The following is a 20995-nucleotide window of genomic DNA, read 5'->3' on the forward strand; positions in this document are numbered from 1 at the left end:
ACTTGCTCTATATAAAATGCTCTATGAACTTGTATTCAGTATCTTGTATATTGTCTATAGCCTAAACAAACAGAAATGAAAATTTTGGGCTTTTATTTGCCTTCCAGTCTGAAAATGTCCAAAGAACCCAATCACATTTTACAGCATAACTTATTTAAAAAGTAACATTTTGGGAACAGATCCTTTCTTGACAAATAATTTAATTTTATGATCTTCAAGTGATCATACTTATAAACATATATTGATAAGAGGATAAGTACTGGTGAGATTAACTCTGGACCATTTATATGATAAACTAATCATAGAGTCAGTTTCTAGATCATGATTTATTATTTCCTGAATGCTTTCTACTTAATCTTCTCTTAGAACCTTGACCATTCAAGCAATGCAGCATGAGAGTTATTTTCCCCCTTCCTCCATTAAAACCATTCAGCTCATCTCTGACAAAGGCATTCTCAGCCTACAATTTCAAAGTGCCAGTGTGAAAAACCTGAACTAAAACTTTATGTTCCACTATCATTAATATTCACATATTAAAGAATAAGTACTTGTTTTGTCCACTAACATTGAACATTCACTCACTTCCCGCACATTTGCCTTATGAATTAAGGACAGAAAATATGTCTGTTCTGCAAAGCTGTACCTCTGCTAGTAGAGCAAATAAAATTGTCAATAAAATAGCCTGATTCGGGTTAAAAGGCTAGGCTTTTACAAGCAGCTTTACAAGCTGAGCCTGACTGCTTCTTTACAATTATTTTTTCTCTAATTCTTTAATATAACCTTCAATCAGTTGAGAGCTGCAACAAGATTAGCTTTGGTCTTCCGTATTCAGTATTTATTTTATTTTTCAATTATCAGAGTAGCTTTGTTAAATTATTAGAATCTCAGAGAAGGAGAAAAATGACAGTTATTAAAAAACGATGTCATAAAGAGGGAGGATCCAGAATTCATAAGAGACAGAAACCTTTTAACTACATCCAGCAGAATCAGTACAACCAAAAAGCATTACACAAAGCCTTAGAGAAATATTTACAGAATTGCAGCCATGCCAGAGGTAACATAACACCTGAAGTGAACACTGCTATGAGAAACTTAATGAATTGGGAAAGATCATATGAACTTTCAAAAGACAATTTCAAAGTTTTTGCCAGTCTTCTACTCTCAACATTTACAAGATATGTTCACATTAGAATAGTTTCATTAAACAAAAGATACATCTTGGAAATAATTATAACTGACTGCAGTATTGTGAACATTATCTGCATGAAATATAAAACCTGCTTCCCTTATACTTGGAAACTTCAGTTTATTTTTCGTTCTCTTTTTCTCTCACATATTATAATCTTTTTTTCCATTATTACTGTACTTGTTATTATCCATAAGAAGCCGAAAATCAGCAGAGGTCATGCTGTATCCTTACAATGAACTGACTGGGGAGGGAAGAACAGCTATGTTCTGAACAACATAATGACAGTTTCATATTATTTTTCCTGCGTTGAAAGGTCTCTTATTTAAGAGACACAGCCCTCGAATGAAGGAAGACACAAGCTTAATGTGAAGTCACATAAGGGCTGTTCATCATGAAGTACTAAAAGCCATTTACAGGAATTTAAGTACAAGTTCTTTCAGAATAAGAATCTGAGCTATAAAGGAAAAACAAGCATGTGCTTCCGTCATATTTCTTGAGCTTCAGCTGTATCACACAGCCAAATGCAGCTATACTTCTAGTGGGAACATAATACTAGAAAAGAGGGTGATTTGTGGTACACTTAAAAAAAATCAAATAAAAGCAAGCAAAATATTTGGATAAAATGCTTTGCATAGTCGAAAGATGATTGTAAGGAATAAACGTCAGTAAAATGTATGAAATCAGAGAAACCACAGGAAGGAGCCACATTTTGATACTAATAACTGAAAAATGGCAGTGGTTTTAAGGAGATCAACAGTTCTTACAACTCTACCCTAGCCAAATTAGTTAAAAGCTGTCTTATCAATGAGAATAATAAAAAAAAATCACTGTAACAATAACATAAAAAAAAATTAATAATAATCAGCACACCCTACTTTAAAGCACTACTACAACGATGTGCTAGAGTTCACCACAAATACAGTCTACTACTTTCACAGTGTAAGAATATTTAAAGAACAGCCAAGATCTGTGAGTTTGTCTTACTAAACCCAGTTTCAAGACAGGAGCAAATATATGCAATTCTACCAGCAGACAATGATATTATCAGCACCATCATCAAAATGAATTTATGTATTCCAGTTGCTTGAGATCTTCCATTAAATGCCATGTGATATGCATTAATCATCGCAAAAGCTCAAGAAGGCTACTAAAGCCCTGGGCTACGGGACAAAGAACACTGATAACAGTTTTTGCTGTATTTATTGTCATATATTTTGAATCTTAACATGGAAAAATGGGAATCTAGTAAGTTCTAAGCTGCTAATGCAGCTTCTTTGTTTCATTTTTTTTCTTTTAATTTTGATACCATTCTTAGGCTATTCGAACTGTAGCAGATAAGCTAGCAAGCTTAAAACAAAAGAAAAAAGAGAAGAAAATCCTTACTTGTTTAATAAGCTAGTATACATAAAGGCAAATGTAAATTAATGGGCTTTTAATTTTATAACTTCTCCCACAAGCTTTATGGTTAGATCACTCAAAATTCTGCATGGAGTTACTGGTATGAGAAATGTGGCTTTTAGTATATATATATATATATATTTATATTTATATATTGCCTGTTTAACTCCCAGTACACAAATTTATTTCCTGCTCCCCACAGCTTTTCCTGCATCCCTGTTATGTTAAAAAATAAAGAAAAAAACAACACACCAAACCCGCTTTTTAAAACCAGGATCTTCCAACCATTTCCACAAGTCATTCTATCAGATAAAATTTCTCTCATGTTTGTTCAATTACTTCTGAACAGCTAGGAAGTAAGAGGACTATTAAATTCTCCTTTGCATAAACTATTAGTTTTTAACAATAACCATTGAAGGAGTATACAAAATCTCCACATAGCTCTTAGGATGATCACATGTACTTCATATTGTAGTAGGATAAAGGTTAAGCACAGTATTGTTTGACCCCTTCAACTACTGACATTCATGCCATGTTATTGCTAGTGTTGCATGTTAAGCAAGCAAATTTTCAATGAACTTGTGTTGGCTTTACCACAGACACAGATGTTAGGCGGACTCCTTTGTTCATAAGGTTCTCATTATTAACTGAAACCAAGTTGAATATTTGACTGAAGGAAAGGACCATATCATTGTTTTCAGATTTTGCTCTATGACTTAACTCAACTACATCTGCCAGCTTTGGAAATACCAAGTACTTCTTGGCGCCAGTACTGGCGCCTTGCTCTATGACTACCATCTTAAGTGCTTCAGATTGAGGAAGTCTCCTAACCATCAAAACAGTTTAATAAAAACTTATACTTGTGATTAAGAGTTACTCATTAGCTGACAGAGTGCACTGAAATTTGCTTCTACTTATGAATAATTTCATGAACTAAGCAAATAATAGTAAACTTAATGCATGGCTGTAAATACGTAACATAGAAAGTTCACTAGATGTTTTTGTGATTTATGAAGTCTGTGTTATACTTGAAACCACATTTATTTAATAGATAGGCTGGCACTTCACAGGATAGTTCAATCTGCTTCAAATCTATCCAAAGCCTTTGGGAAACATAAAGGATGCTCTGAATATAAATGCAATTCCACTTTTCACCTTTTTGCACTACTGTCTCTTAGCATAAATGTGACAAGTATTACACTCCTTCCAAAATATTTCCCATTATAAACAGCTGTTGAAGATGAAACAACTCCAGTTTGAGCTAACCCCTATAACATGAACTACTTTAGACAGCAAATCAATTAAGTGTTGTAATACATTTTTTTGGATATACTCTTGGGATCTTTGAATTAGAATAAACAATGCATCACACCAATCTTTCTCCCACAGGAAAAATAAATTAAAAAGAATTGAAGAGTCTAGATTTCACACCACCTAGATAATTGATGTTCAGAACTATAGATGGTAATTCTGTAAGTGAACATTTAACAGAACTATTTACTATGGGGAAAAAGAATATATTATAAAAGTGGAAATAAATGCCGTAATCTGCTATTTTTTAAGATAAGCTATTTAATTTTTTTTAAACAGATGAAAATACTGAAATAACAATTTCCAGATAAATAATTATGCAACAGTATTTAATTCACTTACCATGCTGAATGTCCCTCATGTCTAAGTGAAGGCTAGACATTAATATTCCAACAGCTTGAGATCTTTTGTTACTTAACAACTTGACAACCTGCCAAAATAAATCCATCTATTAGTATTCACCTACGTGAAAAATGTTAGAAGGTATTTTGCATTGCTAGTAACAAATTTAAGAAAAAGTACTCTGTGAATAATTTATATATGCATCAAAAAGTATTATTTTTAAGAGAGCTTCAATTGAATATATCTATCACAAGTGCAAAGGTCATCTAGCTGAATCTTATACCTAAAGTCAATATAAAGTTTCCCTACACTTCATGCTTCATTAGGATGCACACTTTCAATTTCACACTGGTGTTGCTAAGTATATGAAACAGGCTGTCATAAAAAAATTCTGACTATGTCCATCTTCGAATTCCTTTGGTTTCCAAATCCACACAATAATTTCCATCTTTGATGTAAGCCAAAACTGTGAGAATTTGTGTTTTATTTGAAAGTTTGACAAAGTAGGTGCCAATTTGAATTTTATTTAAAAAGAAAAATAACTGTGTACATATTGGTAGATTCTTTGATCACTTAGAGAATATAAAAGAAATCAAAGCTCTTTTTATTTTTTTTTTCCAAATAAGCAAAAAACCACACTTTTGTACATATTTGCCTTGCAAGCATGAAAGCAACAAGTAATTCATAGACTGTATTCTGCACATAGCTCTTATCTACCTTAATTCATCTGGATGTAAATTTCATATTACAAGTAGCAATTAATTCCTGGAAAAGATTCTCACCTGTCAAATGACATGAGTTTAGATGCAATAGTTTTCTATGTAGGGCTAAAACATTATGGAGAAGAAAGAGATTAAATGCTGATCTACTCAGGTTTCTGAATTTTATGCTGAACTACATGATAAAAAAAAACAGACAATTTGATATGTAAATTCAAGTTATTCTTACATTTCAGTCAAGTAGTGAATATACTTTTTCAAGTTTCTATCATTGTACTGAGATACCGTTTCAACTACAGCCCAATGGAAAACTTATTTAGTAATTAACTAGTATATGAATGTAGTATTAATGTAGTATTAATTAGTATATAATGAAATTAAAAAATATTTTAGTTAATATCATAATCCAGTCCACATCTTAAAATGCATTGAAGCATTCCACAAGAGGTCTACAACTTCTGTCACTCAAAGTTTCAGACACTGGTTTGTAGGTTCATCTCTGAGCGGTAGATGAAGAGAAGCAAAATTCTAAACTAGAACTATTCTTCTAGAACTATTCTACTAGAACTGCTTAGAAATAGAAGCTTGATAAATGCACAAATGCTTGCTGAATGAGTTTTCTGAGGATGCGGTTCGCTAGGCAATTTTTTTAAATTTGTTTTTATATATTCTTCCTTGAGCCTTTGTAACCATCACTGTGTCAGGTATTTCCCTTTTCTCATAAATTTCATAGTGAAGTGACAATCTTGCATCCTGATTGTGAAGTAAAAAGTCTTGGAATTACAGATCAGGTGTAGCAGGATAACACTTTTAAAGACCTAGCTGTCAATGTCACCTGTCAGAAGTTAGCAAGTACACATGCAATTCTATAACACACTATGTATTAGTATTAAAAACTGAAGTCAGAGGGTCTGAATTCAAAATTTTACAGAACAGAAGATAACAGTCTTTCTGTTTTCTGAATTCAAAGGAAAAACTATGGTAATTTAGAAAGATAAAGCTGGGATAGACTGCACTGTCCTCATAATAGGCCATAATTGCCCTAAGAGTTTTCTAACAGGAGCAAAGATCTCATTTAAGCATAGAACTGAGACATGAGATTTCCCTATAAAACAAAACTATTATCTGAAGCTTGAAGAAGAGACTGAGATATAGAAAGCAAAGATCATTCAATATAGCCTCTGATAAAAAAATTACCCTTACAAGCAAAACAAATGAGATATTCAATTTCATAAATAATTTCAGGACAATCATTACTAGTGTATAAACAAAAATAACGTTTCAGAAAACCCTAAAATTTCTGTTTCTGAGGGCAGTGGAACTCCAGCTCTTCTCTGGAGAATGCACAAGAGAGTAAGAAACAATTGTGCCAATGGCATAGCTAATAGAGCAAACATATGGGTATAGAAAACTTCTTAATACAGTCCCTCATCTATTTGCAGAGGGAACTAATTCTCCTTTCTGGAATATTATTTTTCCCTTGATGTCCTTCCTCATTAATGAATAAATGTGAATAATCTTTTATCTGTTAACTGAATATGACATTAACTGTATTTACCAATTCATACTCATTTTATGTGGCATCTCATTCCTAGTATTCTATTACCATGGCGTCTTTGTGTTCAACTTAGAAATTCAAAAATGCTGAAATCATTAACAAAACACTTCTATTGATGCATCTTGTTTGCATCTAAGGCTTTTGAAACAAAATGAAATTTAAGTAACCTATTATTTATTTTCTGAGGTGGAAGTGAGAGATTAGAATCTTAATTTCAATAGATTAATGGTGGGCTTTCCATATGAGAATATCTTTAACATTTTTCTTTCATTTACATGATAGATTGTAAACATATGGTCTGCTCTTGAAATGTATATTACTTTCCAAAAATACCAATCATCAGGAAGGTTTCTAAGATGATGGTTGAAAAGGTAGAAAAGTAAACCACAGAACTCAATTCAGTCCCTTCTGTCCACCTACTGTGCTGACGATTATATTAAGATTTTCTGATTGTATACTATTTTTCTACTGAATCTATTCAATACACACTGGCCAATATTCTCCACAGAGGAAAACATTCTATGTTTTTAATGTCCCTCACTCTTTAGTATTTGGTCTTAATCAAGAGACTGCCTTCCTAAAGATCATTAAGTACACATTTTTAAAGTGCTGCAAAAAACAATAGAAGTGTTCTTATTCAGGTAACAGTTCAGTTACTAATTTGCCAAAGATCATAATTACTAACTGTACTCATTACACACTCTCTGTAGAAGATATGGAAAAGAGCCTATGAAAAATAGTATCATTAGCATAACTAAAATCAATATTGTAACTACGTGACATGGCTGAAAGGACACTCCAAAATCAGGTTTTCATCTACTGACTTGATCAAATGCTATAGGTTTGATGAGGTAAATGATTTGCTGACACCCATGCTGATGCCACTCCAAGCTCCTGATAAGTTTCAGGGAGAAATTACTTGAGATAGAGATGATGCAGAATCATACCTGATACACTCTATATTTCTATCTGCCATAGAACCATATGAACCAATCATAGAACCATAGAATCATAGGGGTTGGAAGGGACTTCAAGAGATCATCAAGTCCAACCCCCCTGCCAAAGCAGGTTCCCTACACCAGGTCACACAGGTAAATATCTCACTTCTTCACTCCCATCACAGTTATTCATCTTAATCTCCTCATATTCCCTATTTTCCAATCTACCATTACAAGGTTAGGAAAAAAGTCTTCAGAATAACATTCGCAGTCTCTTCTGAGTAACACAAATTGGTGTTTCATATCGCTTGTAGAGTGGCAAAATTTGAGGAACACTTTACAGAGCTAAAAGAAGACATCTGATAAAAATTTTCTGTATTTCAAGTTCTCGAACCTACATAGATAAGCAAAAACAGACATTGTATTCTTTTTTTTAAATAGGCAAAATGAAGTTGACATCCAACATGGGAAAGAAAAACAACAAAAACTCCAACAAAATTTGGAGCCGAAAGAGCTAACTTTTGGCAATGTTATAACAACATGGACTTGTAACGAAAGCCAGACCACTTTAATACGTAGTAATGGCAGCTCCACCTATAATATAACCCATAAAGGACTTTGAAGATTAAGTAGGCATTCTCATTGAGTGAGTGCACACATTTACAGCAGCTGAGAATTTGATGTATATGCATTAGCAGAGAAAAGTAAAGGACAGCTTTTTTCATAGCACCAAATAAGAGACAGTAAGAATAAAATAAACTGCATTCATAAATATATTAATTCTTGATTTTTTCCCATTTTATTATGATAGAATGGATTTTAATGTGATCTTCACCCAGTTCCAAGTGCCAAACTCGATTTTTTAAGGAATTGTTCATTTATATTTTCTTCAGCTATTTGCAGATGGTCATACTAATAGGAAAAAGTTAGAAACTATACTTAGCAAGGGTAAAATTAACTCAATCTGTGACTCAAAAAACAAGCAAATAAAAAATCCAAGCATCCACAATATTATGGATAATAATCACTTTAGAAGGTGTTACCATTTACAAATATTTATGGCATACATGTCTATATACATGTATGCAAGGAAATAGGTACATATACTGTATGGTCTATAGCATAAACAGCATGCAGAACAGTAGTTTACTGCAAAAATAAGTATTTCACCTACTAAACCATCCTGAAACTATCAATTTTTTCCTCAGATTAGCTAAAACCTTTTGTCTCTCCTTAATGTGGCCTCTTCTATAAATATATTTTTATTTCAGCTTACAATAAAAAAAACCTGTTATTAAAATCAGATGTTTATATAGAGAACCAAATATTTTATGCCTTTGAAAGTTATCAGAGTATTTTTATCAGACAACTATTTCCAGTTTAAGTTAGCATTTTGCATCCAGTGTTTAAAAGAAATACATCCACTTAGCATACCCACACAGCAACGTAAGGAGAAAAAAAATTGCCAAACTAGAAATTTTCTGCAGAGAAGCACAGTAAGCTTTACAGATCCTAGTTTACAGTGTTTTCCTGCAGTTCAACAGGTGACAGAACACATCTGCTTTGCATAACACATCCTTGTAAAAATCACTACAGAAACACCATTTGTAAGATCTTTACAATACCCATAACTATCATAGAATCCATGCAAAGCAGTAACCACATAAACAGCACTTGGTTCTTTCTATAAAAACATACTTGAGGAATTTCAGCCATGCTTTCTCCAAATAACCATTTCTTCTGCTTAACATGGATGGACTTTATTACCCAAGTGTTTATTGCTGTACAAATGAAGAGAATTTCACAATGAAGGCCTGTGTTCCAAACTACTGAGAGTATATACATGTAATATACTTTGCGTTCTACTTTAAATTTTCTTCACTTAAATGCTATGAAAAGACCAGACTGTATTCACACAAAAATACAATTTAGTCATCTGAAACACGTGCCAGCTGAAGTTGCAGTTCTAATGAAAGCCTGTGCATGCCTTCTTGCATTGTTTCTAGCGCATTTGGTTATCTATTGGTTGATCTCTTTCCCTCAGGTACTAGCATGCAACAGATCAGACTTCTCCAGCAGGTAATTTCTTTCTTTGACAGAACATTTGTTTAATCAATGGAGGAAGAAAAGTACACAAGATTCTCTTTTGTCAATGCAGGTGGCCCACATGAATATTTGGTCTAAAATATGGCAGCTATTTAGATTGCTTTAACTTCTTGAAAATTTGTGCCATATATAACTTGTTATTATCAAAGAAGTTAAGAACAATCAGTCATATTCAGTTATTTTTCTTGAAGTGAAAGAATACTTAACAATAAATAAAATGTAGATAAAATTTTCTACTGCTAGTATTAAAATCTCTGTGCAATGTTGACTTAATACTGCTGTTTATTTCAACCCATTCTTAATGACAGAGAATCAAGTAGTTGTGATTTCTGTTCTGTTTAGAGACTTGCACCACCAAAACTCAGAAAATTAGTGTTCATTAACTTGATGCTTCCTCTATACATTAGATCTTTGGAGATGTGGTGTGGGACAGCAAGACAATAGCAGTACTGTTACCTTTCCTCCTATCCCAGTTCATACTATCTAGTACAGCACACAGGTAACACAATGTGTAGCTGCACTTTCCTGCCCATCCATCTAGATATAGATCTTACCCCAACACCCCACCATATCCATCAGAGCTTCAATACATTATCTATTGCCTGCAACAGGTTACTAGCACAGTAAAAAGTATGTGAGGCACAATGTATCCATAACTATTAGGTGTAGAGGTCATATTCAAACTGAAATCTGCATAGACATTTTCAAAATGTCAGTACACACCCAATGCAGAAATTAAAAAAAGCTTGTACTGTGATAACATTAAAAAAAAATCCTATTTCAGAAAAGTGGAACAGTGAAGATGAAAGATAATCAAGAATTTTAAACATGGTTTAACGTTCTACAGAATAACAATAACAATCTCCTCTATAGACTGAAATGTTAATCATGAGTCAATTACCAATCCTATCACCAAAATTTGGTAGGGCATTTCAAATCCAAAAAGGATAGAGCCATTATCTAGGCAGGTACATATTCAAATTCAGTTCTTTTACATTTAATAAACGCTGTGGATTTTTTTTTACGCTATTAAAAAAAAATCAGTTTGATGATTATTACATTTTATTGATTGTGTTTTTTCATTTTCAGTATGTATAAGCTTTATATTCACCATATATAAACACACTATAAACTTAGAACTATTATTGCTGGTATAAAATCAGGAATTAAATTCTTAAATATCACTTTCCTCTGAAATCATGGCAATTTACATCTATTTCTTTCTTTTATAAAATCCTTCAGAATAACGCATATACTGCTCATTTAAGTATTGCATGCATGGAATCAATTTCAAGCAACATATCTGCACCTGTTTATATATTAAGTGGATCAAGCAAAGTTTAAAAAATATATATGTATAATTAATTGGTTTTAGTTATATAAAGACATCATTATTCAACAGACAGCTTTAGAAGCACCTTACATTCTCTCTTTTTCTTATATTTTTATAGAGCATATATATGTATGGTAAAAATTTCAAACCAGATAAAATAACTCAGCTGCATGCAAAAATCTTTTATGTAACAGCCAGCCTGGAAAATATCTGAAATTAAATACAGTACTCACTTGTTTGGTCTTTGTTTTTGTAATGGTGTCCGAAATAGGTTTCTTCCTCTCTTTAACAGCTGTTTTAGAAAATAGTTCTTCAAATTCATGATAATCTATGGAAGGCTCTTCAATTTTTTCCCACACAAGTGAAGCACTAGAATCTCTAAAGTTAAGCAAAAGACCTATGTAGGGCAGTGTCAAACTAACATTATAAACGGTGGAATGAAGAAAATCAGATAGCAGCAGTTTACAAGTTGTTGCCCAAATTCTACTAGCAGCATTATGATAAGGCATACTGTTGATTCTCCCCAATATCTCTTTTCTTCCTTCACATGGTAAATTTGTCAGACTCATATTTTCCACTTAACATATACAGTAATATAAATAAGTTTGTAAAGTATGCAGACATAATCACAAAGAATTAGAAAATGTATAGCTATCTGAAGACCACCTGTGTGACAGTGGTAAGAAGAAACTGAAAACAGAAAACGTTAATCATTAAATAGCAACAGTAGAAGAATTGTCAGTACTCTGAGGGAAATAAAAGACTAATAAAGAATCAGTTTTTTTCATGACCAAGAATTATACTTTACAAACAAATGAAAACCATCAACAACCAAACCTAAGTATTTCAGTATCATATCAGTTAATAAGAGCTACAAGAGAATTATGCTACCATGCTACAAAAATAAATAAATAAATGAATAAATAAATAATAATTTAAAAAAGCCTATGGTTTGAATTTGTCTGCTAAATGTACAAAGTGTAAAGAAAATATTTCTAGTTTCTAGGACACATGACTAAGATGAGAAGAATAAAAACTCTTCAGCATACATTCATCTGGAAGAAAAACACTAGCAAAATTTGTTCACACTTGCTCAAGAGGAAGATCAGCTCTATCTTGAAAGCTCAGTGGGGAGAACACAAGTACAGTGGTAAAAAACAGTTAATAGAAATGTTATTGATGTACAATTACCCCAGGACTTCTGATTGAGATATGTTATGTAACTCTACATGACAGCAGAAAACACTCTTATAAGAGCTTTCATGAGTAAATAATGCCACTCAAAGTTTATGTACTTATAAATGGAATAGACACCCTTTTTAAATACTCAACTAAAAATGAAAATTCTGGTTGCTCTTAAGTCTCTCTTAAAGATCAGCATAATCATAAATAAATCCTTTTGCTCATAACATGATACTATGAAGATGGCAAAAATACTCTTCACAACTATATAACTTACCTTTTACTATGGAGCTGAATTCTTGTCCAATAAAGAGGCTTCATTGGTCGAGAAGGCTCTATCACTTGTTTCCTGCTCCCTTTCTCTTGATTCATACCCATTGCAAATAAACCAGATGGTAATGGTGGAGGAAGAAATCCACCAACTTGTGGGACTGCTGTATAGGCACTTCCTTGAGCTGGTGGTGGAAGGGGTGCTGCTTCTCCAGGCAAAGGTGGTGGGGCTGCAGGTGGCATCCCACACCCAGGTAGAGGAGGGGGTGGAGGAGGGACCCCCACGCCAGGTAGAGGAGGGGGTGGAGGAGGGACCCCCACGCCAGGTAGAGGAGGGGGTGGAGGAGGGACCCCCACGCCAGGTAGAGGAGGGGGTGGAGGAGGCACCCCCACGCCAGGTAGAGGAGGGGGTGGAGGAGGCACCCCCACGCCAGGTAGAGGAGGGGGTGGAGGAGGCACCCCCACGCCAGGTAGAGGAGGGGGTGGAGGAGGCACCCCCACGCCAGGTAGAGGAGGGGGTGGAGGAGGCACCCCCACGCCAGGTAGAGGAGGGGGTGGAGGAGGCACCCCCACGCCAGGTAGAGGAGGGGGTGGAGGAGGCACCCCCACGCCAGGTAGAGGAGGGGGTGGAGGAGGCACCCCCACGCCAGGTAGAGGAGGGGGTGGAGGAGGCACCCCCACGCCAGGTAGAGGAGGGGGAGGAGGTGGTTGTAGTGAAGGGGAACCTGCACAAGGCAAGGGTGGTGGTGGAGGAGGAAATGGTGGGATGGCTCCTCCAGGCAGAGGTGGAGGAAGTGGTGGCACTCCCACTCCAGATAAAGGTGGTGCTGTGGGTGGAGGTGGCATTTCCAGGCCAGGCAGAGAAGGAGGTGGGGGAGGGATACCAGCTGCAGGTAAAGGTGGTGGTGGTGGAGGTGGTGGGATGCCCCAGCCAGAAGGCAGGAGTGGGACTCCTGCTCCTGGAAGAGGTGGTGGCAGAGGTGGAGGTGGAACTCCAGTGCATGGGAGAGAGGGAGCTGGAGGCAACACTGGTATCTCCGCATTTGGCAAAGGAGGAGGAGGTGGTGGTGGTGGCAGCAGCTGTTGGGGTGCTATCGTTACACCAGGCAAAGACTGGTCCAGGCGTAACGTTGCTGGGCTAGCAAAAGGCAGAGGGAGTCCTGAGCCAGGCAGGGGTGGTGGAAGTGGTACTCCTACTGTGGGCGTGGGTGCAGTGACGGAAGAGCCATGCACCCCAGGAACAGGAGCAGCAAGTTCAGTGGCTGATTTCGATGAGGGAATGCTACATGTGGGCTCTGGGGGCAAAGAAGGGGAATGTTCGCTACAAGTCACATTTCTATTATCTATTGTTTGATGAGCAGCAGAAAATTCAGTCTCGCCTTCAAATGCAAAGGACAAATTAGTTTTGGGTCCTGGAAGAGGTGACTGTGTAGCAGTCTGTACTGATTGGCTTGCATCCAGCGGCACCGAGATTAACTTCGGTGACAGAATTAATGAGATTTCAGAACAAAACGTAGGCTGTAATTCTAGAGCTGGCAATTTTTCAGATGGCTCTTCACTTTTTCTGCTTTCCAAGTGCAGTGGTGAAGGAGGCAGTGGCAGTGCATTGGCTGAAGGCATTGTGTGTATTGAATAATCTTCTGTTGGCGACGTTTGTACAGATCTTGCTTTTGACACAGTTCTGGACACAGTCTTCTTTCCATTTGCTTGAAGAGTCACACTACTGAGTTCCCTGCAGGCCGTATGCACATGTTCAGTTTCCTGCTCCCTCTCAGTAGTCTGTACTTCCGTGGCTGGGAACTGCTTCTCTAGTTCTGCAATTTTAGTCCTCAGATCCTCAATAGTTTGCTCAAGCTGCTGGATGACACTGGCACGCTCCTCAGATTTCACTTCAAAGTCATCCTTTAAGAGAAAAGAACATATACTAAACACAAACAAGATAACGTTCATTACTATTATACATAAAAAAGATTTTGACAAAGAATATTAGTGTTCCAGAGCTTCAGAGGTAAGCCAGTTTTGACAGGCCTTTAAGAGCAGGTATCATTTTGAATAGATGTATCTTACCATGGAAGAAAACAGTTTAGGAAAATGACTTGCTACAGTATGAATCTACCTTCATCAGTATGAGCAGACTGATTACAGTTGGAAAAGCAAAATTCCAGAGGCAATTCTCTCCTCTCATAGCCTAACCAAGGAAACAATCAACCGCTGAGTAAAAGTGCTTTAAGTGCATGTGTACACATTGATACACACCTATGATGGTGGGAGGGCACTGCAACACTTTAATTCTGTCATCTGGAAATATGTTAAGCATTTCTTCAAAGGGGTGTGCATAACAGACTCAAATACTTCCTACTGCTGGGTTTGAATATATACACATTAGTGATAAAACAAAAACTAGGAATGCAGAACATATTTAATGTTTACTTTTTGAAAGAAACGAATCTCAAAATAGAGAATAATAATGCTTCTTTCCATTCAAATACTTGGGAAAGAAAGATGACAAACTTAGGAGAGAACTTTCCTCCCACCTAAAATTTGAATCTCCCCTGCCATGTGACAAACTAAATGAGTTAAACTGAAAAGCTTCTTGCCAAGATCAGTTATTCTATGACTGACAGCTTTCATATTTTTAATCTCTTTTTCTCAAACATCTGATTCTGCCTTCAGTACACTAAGTAGAGAATCTATGAACCTTTAACAGCACAGTATTTCTTACATTCTTAAATATCAGGAAAAAAAAAAAAACTACTAAATGCAATGGGTATGTGCTTTATCAAAAGGTACCAAAAGAAGAAACAGTCCAAAAACATCCATTAGTGCTTATTCAGGAATGTTGAACAGTATATAGAACAGAAGTGACACTACAATACAAAGCCTTAAAATATTTTTTTCCTAGTTATACCAGTTTACTTTATACTATTCTTCATTGTTATTTGTTTTTAATTTGAAATATTAGTCACCAGCATCAGCACTTCAAGCATTTAGATTAAGTTTGTCACGCAACAGGCTTTGCAGGTGGTTATGGCTAAACAGTTCGGTGCCTTTTACACTTCCATGAAAGCAAACTGCATGGATCAGACTGTAGGCTTATTTCACAGGGAATCTTTCAAATATTCAGATTTTACTAGTCTTACAAAGAAGCCTACAAATAAGCATACAATACCTGATTTACTAATTGATTTGTTTCAGGAAGATGATGTTTTTCATCTCAGCCTTTGACATACATGTAAAAGCCAATTTTCTTTCTGGAAAATGAAGATGTAACTTCCAGCTGGTGACTATTAATAGAATACATGTTCATTAATACTTTTTTTTTCTGCACAAAATTACCTTTTAAACATAAGATTTCAATTTCATACTTATCTTAGAGTTTTCCAGCTGTCCTAAAGCAATCTCAAAATTAAAAAGCAGCAGCTACTACACTTAAAGAAAATATTGAATTTCGCAATTTTGAATCTGCTTTATCAAAATTAAATCTTCTACGTTGTCTGAATGTTCTGGAATTGCAGTTTGACCTGAAAGTCATGTATTTGAACTTGTTTTTCCAACCAACTTTGAATAGAAATGTAAAAACAGAACATAAAAGATTTTTGATGAATAGTGGAGGAATTCACATAGACATATTAACAAACATAACCAGGAAAAAGTGTTAAAAATATTTCCTTTACAGACTGCTTGTGATACACTCCATTTCTGTTAATAGCTTAGTATTTGTATCGGCAACAGTTTTGTTGAAGAACTTCATTATAAAGGAAAAAGACAAATATGCTATTATCTTTGTGTTTCATCTCCTCTTATTCCCACTACCAGTCACCTGCAAACACAGTATCAAGTCCTATAAATTCTTCAGAAAACACTATCAGAAGAAATGTATTTCTAGGTTTACTAAGGTCACATATTTATTTTCAGTTATTTGAGAAAAGATCCAGTTTCTCCAGACTCTAACTCTCTTAAAATTAAATTCTAAAACTAAAATAATCTACCAACAGTTGTGACAGATACAGGTTTCTAAGTCTAATTGAATTGGAAAATTTATTCTTGCCATGAAAAAGAAAAAGCCAGCAGGATTAAACATGGTTCTGAAGAGATTTACCTTAATGACAGCTGCTCTCAGAAGAGTTGACTGTATTAAAAACTAATTTATTCAGATTTGATAAAATTTTTTCACAAGAGGTAATCCTTGAATCCTGAAATGCAACATGAGCTACAAGGAAAATCTAGAAATCAGTGTTTTACTCTGAGGAGATTTTACTCTGTAGATTATGCAAGTTCCTTCAAGAAAAGTGTTTTGTTTATTATTTTGTTGTTTTTGTTTTTGTTTTTTGTTTCCTAAGAGGGCAGTCAAGCGGCATGATTAAGTAATCGAAGACAAGTAACAAAAATGCTTTGATGTACTAAAGTGACTTTTGACTTCAAGCCCTAGTACCATATCTCAATGGCAGCGGAAAAATTGTGTATTTCAAACAATCGTATTCACTTACTGTTACCTTATTATGTAAGAATCACAATTACATCCAGTTTCTCACATAGAAACACAAAAGACTTATATGAACATAGAAGTCCTTGCTATGAATGCTGAAAAAACAACATACTGCACTGATCCCAAATTTATTTGGTTCAGAAACAGAAAAAAATCCATGTTTATATGCCTCAGGAATTATTCTAGATAAAAAGAGGACGTCCTCAGACTAGTTTCATTAGATTTCTGCCTTCCCTACAGCATGAAGTTTAAAATCTCTCTCTTGAAAATTTTTTTTTTTTGCTTTAAATCCTGAGTTCTATCAAAGAAACATAATAACAGCACATTTCCAATAATAAAGGAAATTCATAGAACAACCAAATCAAGTAATAAATCAAAACAAACAAACAAAAAATAACCCATGAGTGATCAGAACTAAAAATTTGATCATTCATTAGAAAAACAAGCAAGAGAGGATTTATTTTTTGGTATATATAAAAGATGGTAAAAAGCCGTTGATAAGAACCTGAATATCAAGTTAAAAAATGTACATCATAAAAGAAATTCCATTTTTTTTCACCCAAAGTACAATTCCACTGCAGAAACCTACGGGTTTTAAAAGCAATATGTGGGAACTCTGTCTTGCCTAGAGTTCTTACCCAGGACCCAGGTACTGTGGAACAGTCTTCTTTCTGTAAAGAAAGAAAGAAAGGTGGAAGCTTAAGCCTTTCTTTATCCAGATGAATCGTGTGAAAGCCGCGAGTAGGAAAAAAATCCACAGGTGTACGAGTATAGAATGGTGCTCAGCATTCCTCAACAAGTTCTATACATTCCATATGCAATGTGTTGGCTAAATATGGGACAGCTGCCCTAACTGTGCTTTTCTTGTAATGACAGACTTATGTGCATGCAGTATCCAACAGATACTGCTTGCTGTGTAAAAGTTTGTATACTTGAATCTGCACATGTACAAACAGCCTGTACATTACAGCCAACCCATTCTAATCTTCTCATGCTTGCACACACACACATCAGCAGAAAAGCTGATCTATGTGGATAAAACATGTCCAGTGTCAATCACGTAAAAGTTCACATAGCAGCTACCTCTTCTGATGAATCAGATTTCTCAGATGAACATTTGATAAAAAATTCCCAGCCAGGGAATAATAATAAAAAAACAAATTCAAAATTTAGCAAGAGTCTAAGCATACTTTTAAAAAATCTCCTATTTGTATTGGAAAATATATTTATTGTCTCTCTCTATATATAGATATAGTCTCAAATATACACGCATTTTTTGCATTCACTTATGTTTTACGCAGAGACACTGTGCTGTTCTATGTGGAATTCACACTTCAATGACAGAATTATATGTTTTTTTGCCCCTTTCCCCTTTTTACTTTTTTTCCTTTGGTTTCACTGAAAGTACTAATTGCGTTGCTACCTGATTGTATCCATTCTCTTGAAACAGAAGCACATACATAAGATGGACTAAGATGGCCAAACCAAAGATCTCTTAAGGTCTTTCAATATGTCAGCACATGGCACTAGCAGCATCCAGTTGTATGGAAGGACGTTCTTTCCAACCAATCTTAAGGAAAGGAGACATAATGCTAACAAAAATCCTCCATGCTACAGCTATTGTCAAGAGAAATACTGATGGTCACTTGCATTCAAACAACACAGTACCCATCTAACTGATTCTTATGTTTCACTTCATCCTCAAAAGTCATTGTGATATTTTAGTTTGACAATTGTAGAAATTGAGTTTATAACTGGTAAACATGACAACGGATGCAGGGAGAACCACCAAAGGAGAATTAGTATTGCATACTGCTTTCTTCCTCAGACAAGTAAATCATTTATCTTCTGAGAAGATTTTACTGTATTGAAGGTGTGTGTATGGGGACAAAGAGTGCACATTAGTTTAATCTATACCCCATGTTTTTTCCTACAACCACAACGAAATATGGTGCACAGGTCCCCAGAAAACACTTAACAAGCAATCTCTAGAAAGCGTAAGCTCTGCCCTGCCTGAAGTGATCTGTTTGATTTGATTCTAGTTCTTCCTAAGCTGATAAGCTAAGTCTGTAATCAGCTGAAAAGTTATCATATCCTATTACAGATGGCAAAACATACGAATTCCCAAATTACAAAAACACAATTAAATAAGTTAAATAAGCAAGTGTAGATTCAGCAGGTAAAATAGACCTATGACCAAAGATGTGTTCATTCTGAACGCTAACTTCTAAGGCTAGAGATAAGAAAGCAGTTTTTTCAGATCCAATTTCTTCAAGTATCTGTTCCCAAGCAGTTGTCTGAATGCTTTATCCCTGGGCTAAGCACACTTCAGAATCCACTTCTTTCCTGTTCTCATTTTTAGTCAGTAAACTGAAGATGCATCAAAGTTGAAAACTTGCAAAGTTCTCTATGAATGTAAGGCTCTTCGTGAAGTTCAGTAAGTTCTATAACAATAGGAGCCTCAAGAGTTTTTGCTTACTAAAGGAAATAAAATAAAACCTTACTGAACCACTGATCACACCAGAAGCAACACAGTGGTCAAGTGTAATTACTGTCTTCTATACTACTTCAGGTCTGTACAAATACCTTCAAAATAGCATACTCCATCTAGCTCCAATCATTCCAGAAAATGATTTAAGTGTTCTGTCACTTACCAGTGTAAAATAGGTGTGTAACAGAGAATAGGGAAAAACTAAAACAAATAAACAGAGGTGTCTATTTCTACTGTCTCCTTAAGTGCTCTGCAGTTTATCACAAACATTGCTATAATAGAACAGTTGCACTCAGATCTTTTCATAGCTGAAGAGAGAACTGAAACCTAGGCATCTATGCTATCAGTCCAGTGAGCAGCACAGCAGGTGCCTTGGGAGTCAAGAACTTCTGTAAAGTGGGATAAAAACTGTTGTGGATTATTTTTGACAAAGAAAAATAACCAAGATAAGTAATAGAAGAAAGGAAATGGTTTTCTACACTATTTTCACTGTGAGTCTAAAAATTTTTCTATTTATCAGAGCCAAGAAAACCAACCATCTCATTGTGTTAAAACAATGAAATCTGGCATACCTTGGAACATTAGTAAATTGGCATATATAGAAAGAAGCTGAAAAGCTGAACTTGTTTAAACAAGGCTTTTTTTTTTTTAATACAAAGGAAAAAAAAAACAACTTTCACTCCATCTGTAAACGGTTGAGCACCCTGTGTAGGTGCTGCTGTTTATTGTACCTTTTTCTGTTATTTCTGTATTCTTCTCTTCCAGGAACTATACTAGTTTTTATAATAGAAATAGAAAGTGAGGAATCTATTACCCAAATGTAGATGTGAATATAACCTGAATTTGTGACTCCGCCAGTTCTTTTCCTGATGGTCCAGTACTGGTGGAATAAAAAAGATAACGATTTTACAGGTCAAATTTGCCACATCCTGATATACAAATGCCTGGGTTTGATACTTCTACATAGTGCTTGACCTTTTTATACAAAAGCTCAGCCAGACCACAAAACGGGAGACTCACATATATCACTTTTGTTTCAGGCTTCAGAGAATTAGCAGCAAAAGTAATAAAAACAAAACAAAACAAAACAAACAAACAAAAAAAAAACCAACAACTACAACAACAAAAAACAAACAAAAGTCACCCTCAGCAAGAGTAACTCTTCATAGAATGGGATGAATAAGTCTTCACTGCTCTGAAATATGAGCCTGCTACTCACTAAAGAAAAAGTTTGGGGAGATGGAATCAGTCTTCACAAACATATCCATAAATATGCTGAAGGTAGGAGCTGGAAGCCAGTCAGCTTCTCTAACTCTTTAAAGTTGGAAAGGTCTATAAAAACAAAAATTTATCATTTCAGATGAGAGTATTAAATACACTAAGTCACAAAACTCATATCCAGTGTTTTGATTATATTTTGAGAGTTTAAGTAAAAATTTTTGGTATGATGGTCATTAGAAAAAAAAACTGTCTTTAGAGTAATATGAGTATTTGAAACAAAGCAAATAATTTAACAGTTGGGAGTGTGTGATCTTATCTGTAATTTTGGGTTTTGATTATAACAACAACATATCCTCTAAAATGAAAAAAAAGTATGTAAAATCTGTATTTTCTATATAAATTTATGCCTGTCATACATTTCTGTTCACTCGCTCACAAAGAAATGACAATG

The 20995-nt window shown here is 35.1% G+C and overlaps 1 protein-coding gene across 2 annotated transcripts in view; it reads right to left on the reverse strand.

Annotated features, from left to right (window-relative positions):
* FMN2 (formin 2) overlaps positions 1 to 20995 on the reverse strand; it is a 134135-nt gene that overhangs the window by 76975 nt on the left and 36165 nt on the right. Inside the window, exons 5-8 of one of the 2 annotated variants that reach the window (XM_065729825.1) lie at positions 17471 to 17503; positions 12354 to 14248; positions 11128 to 11272; positions 4241 to 4328 (exon numbers count right to left, since the gene is read on the reverse strand). In XM_065729825.1, the coding sequence (XP_065585897.1) occupies positions 4241 to 4328; positions 11128 to 11272; positions 12354 to 14248; positions 17471 to 17503 (2161 nt within the window). The remainder of the gene's footprint in view (positions 1 to 4240; positions 4329 to 11127; positions 11273 to 12353; positions 14249 to 17470; positions 17504 to 20995) is intronic. The other variant, XM_065729833.1, reaches the window with a different exon arrangement.

This window comes from Cyrtonyx montezumae, unplaced genomic scaffold (genome assembly GCF_038088225.1).
Source record: "Cyrtonyx montezumae isolate F1298 unplaced genomic scaffold, pur_monq_1.0 scaffold_0, whole genome shotgun sequence".
In the NCBI taxonomy this organism is placed as follows: domain Eukaryota; kingdom Metazoa; phylum Chordata; class Aves; order Galliformes; family Odontophoridae; genus Cyrtonyx; species Cyrtonyx montezumae.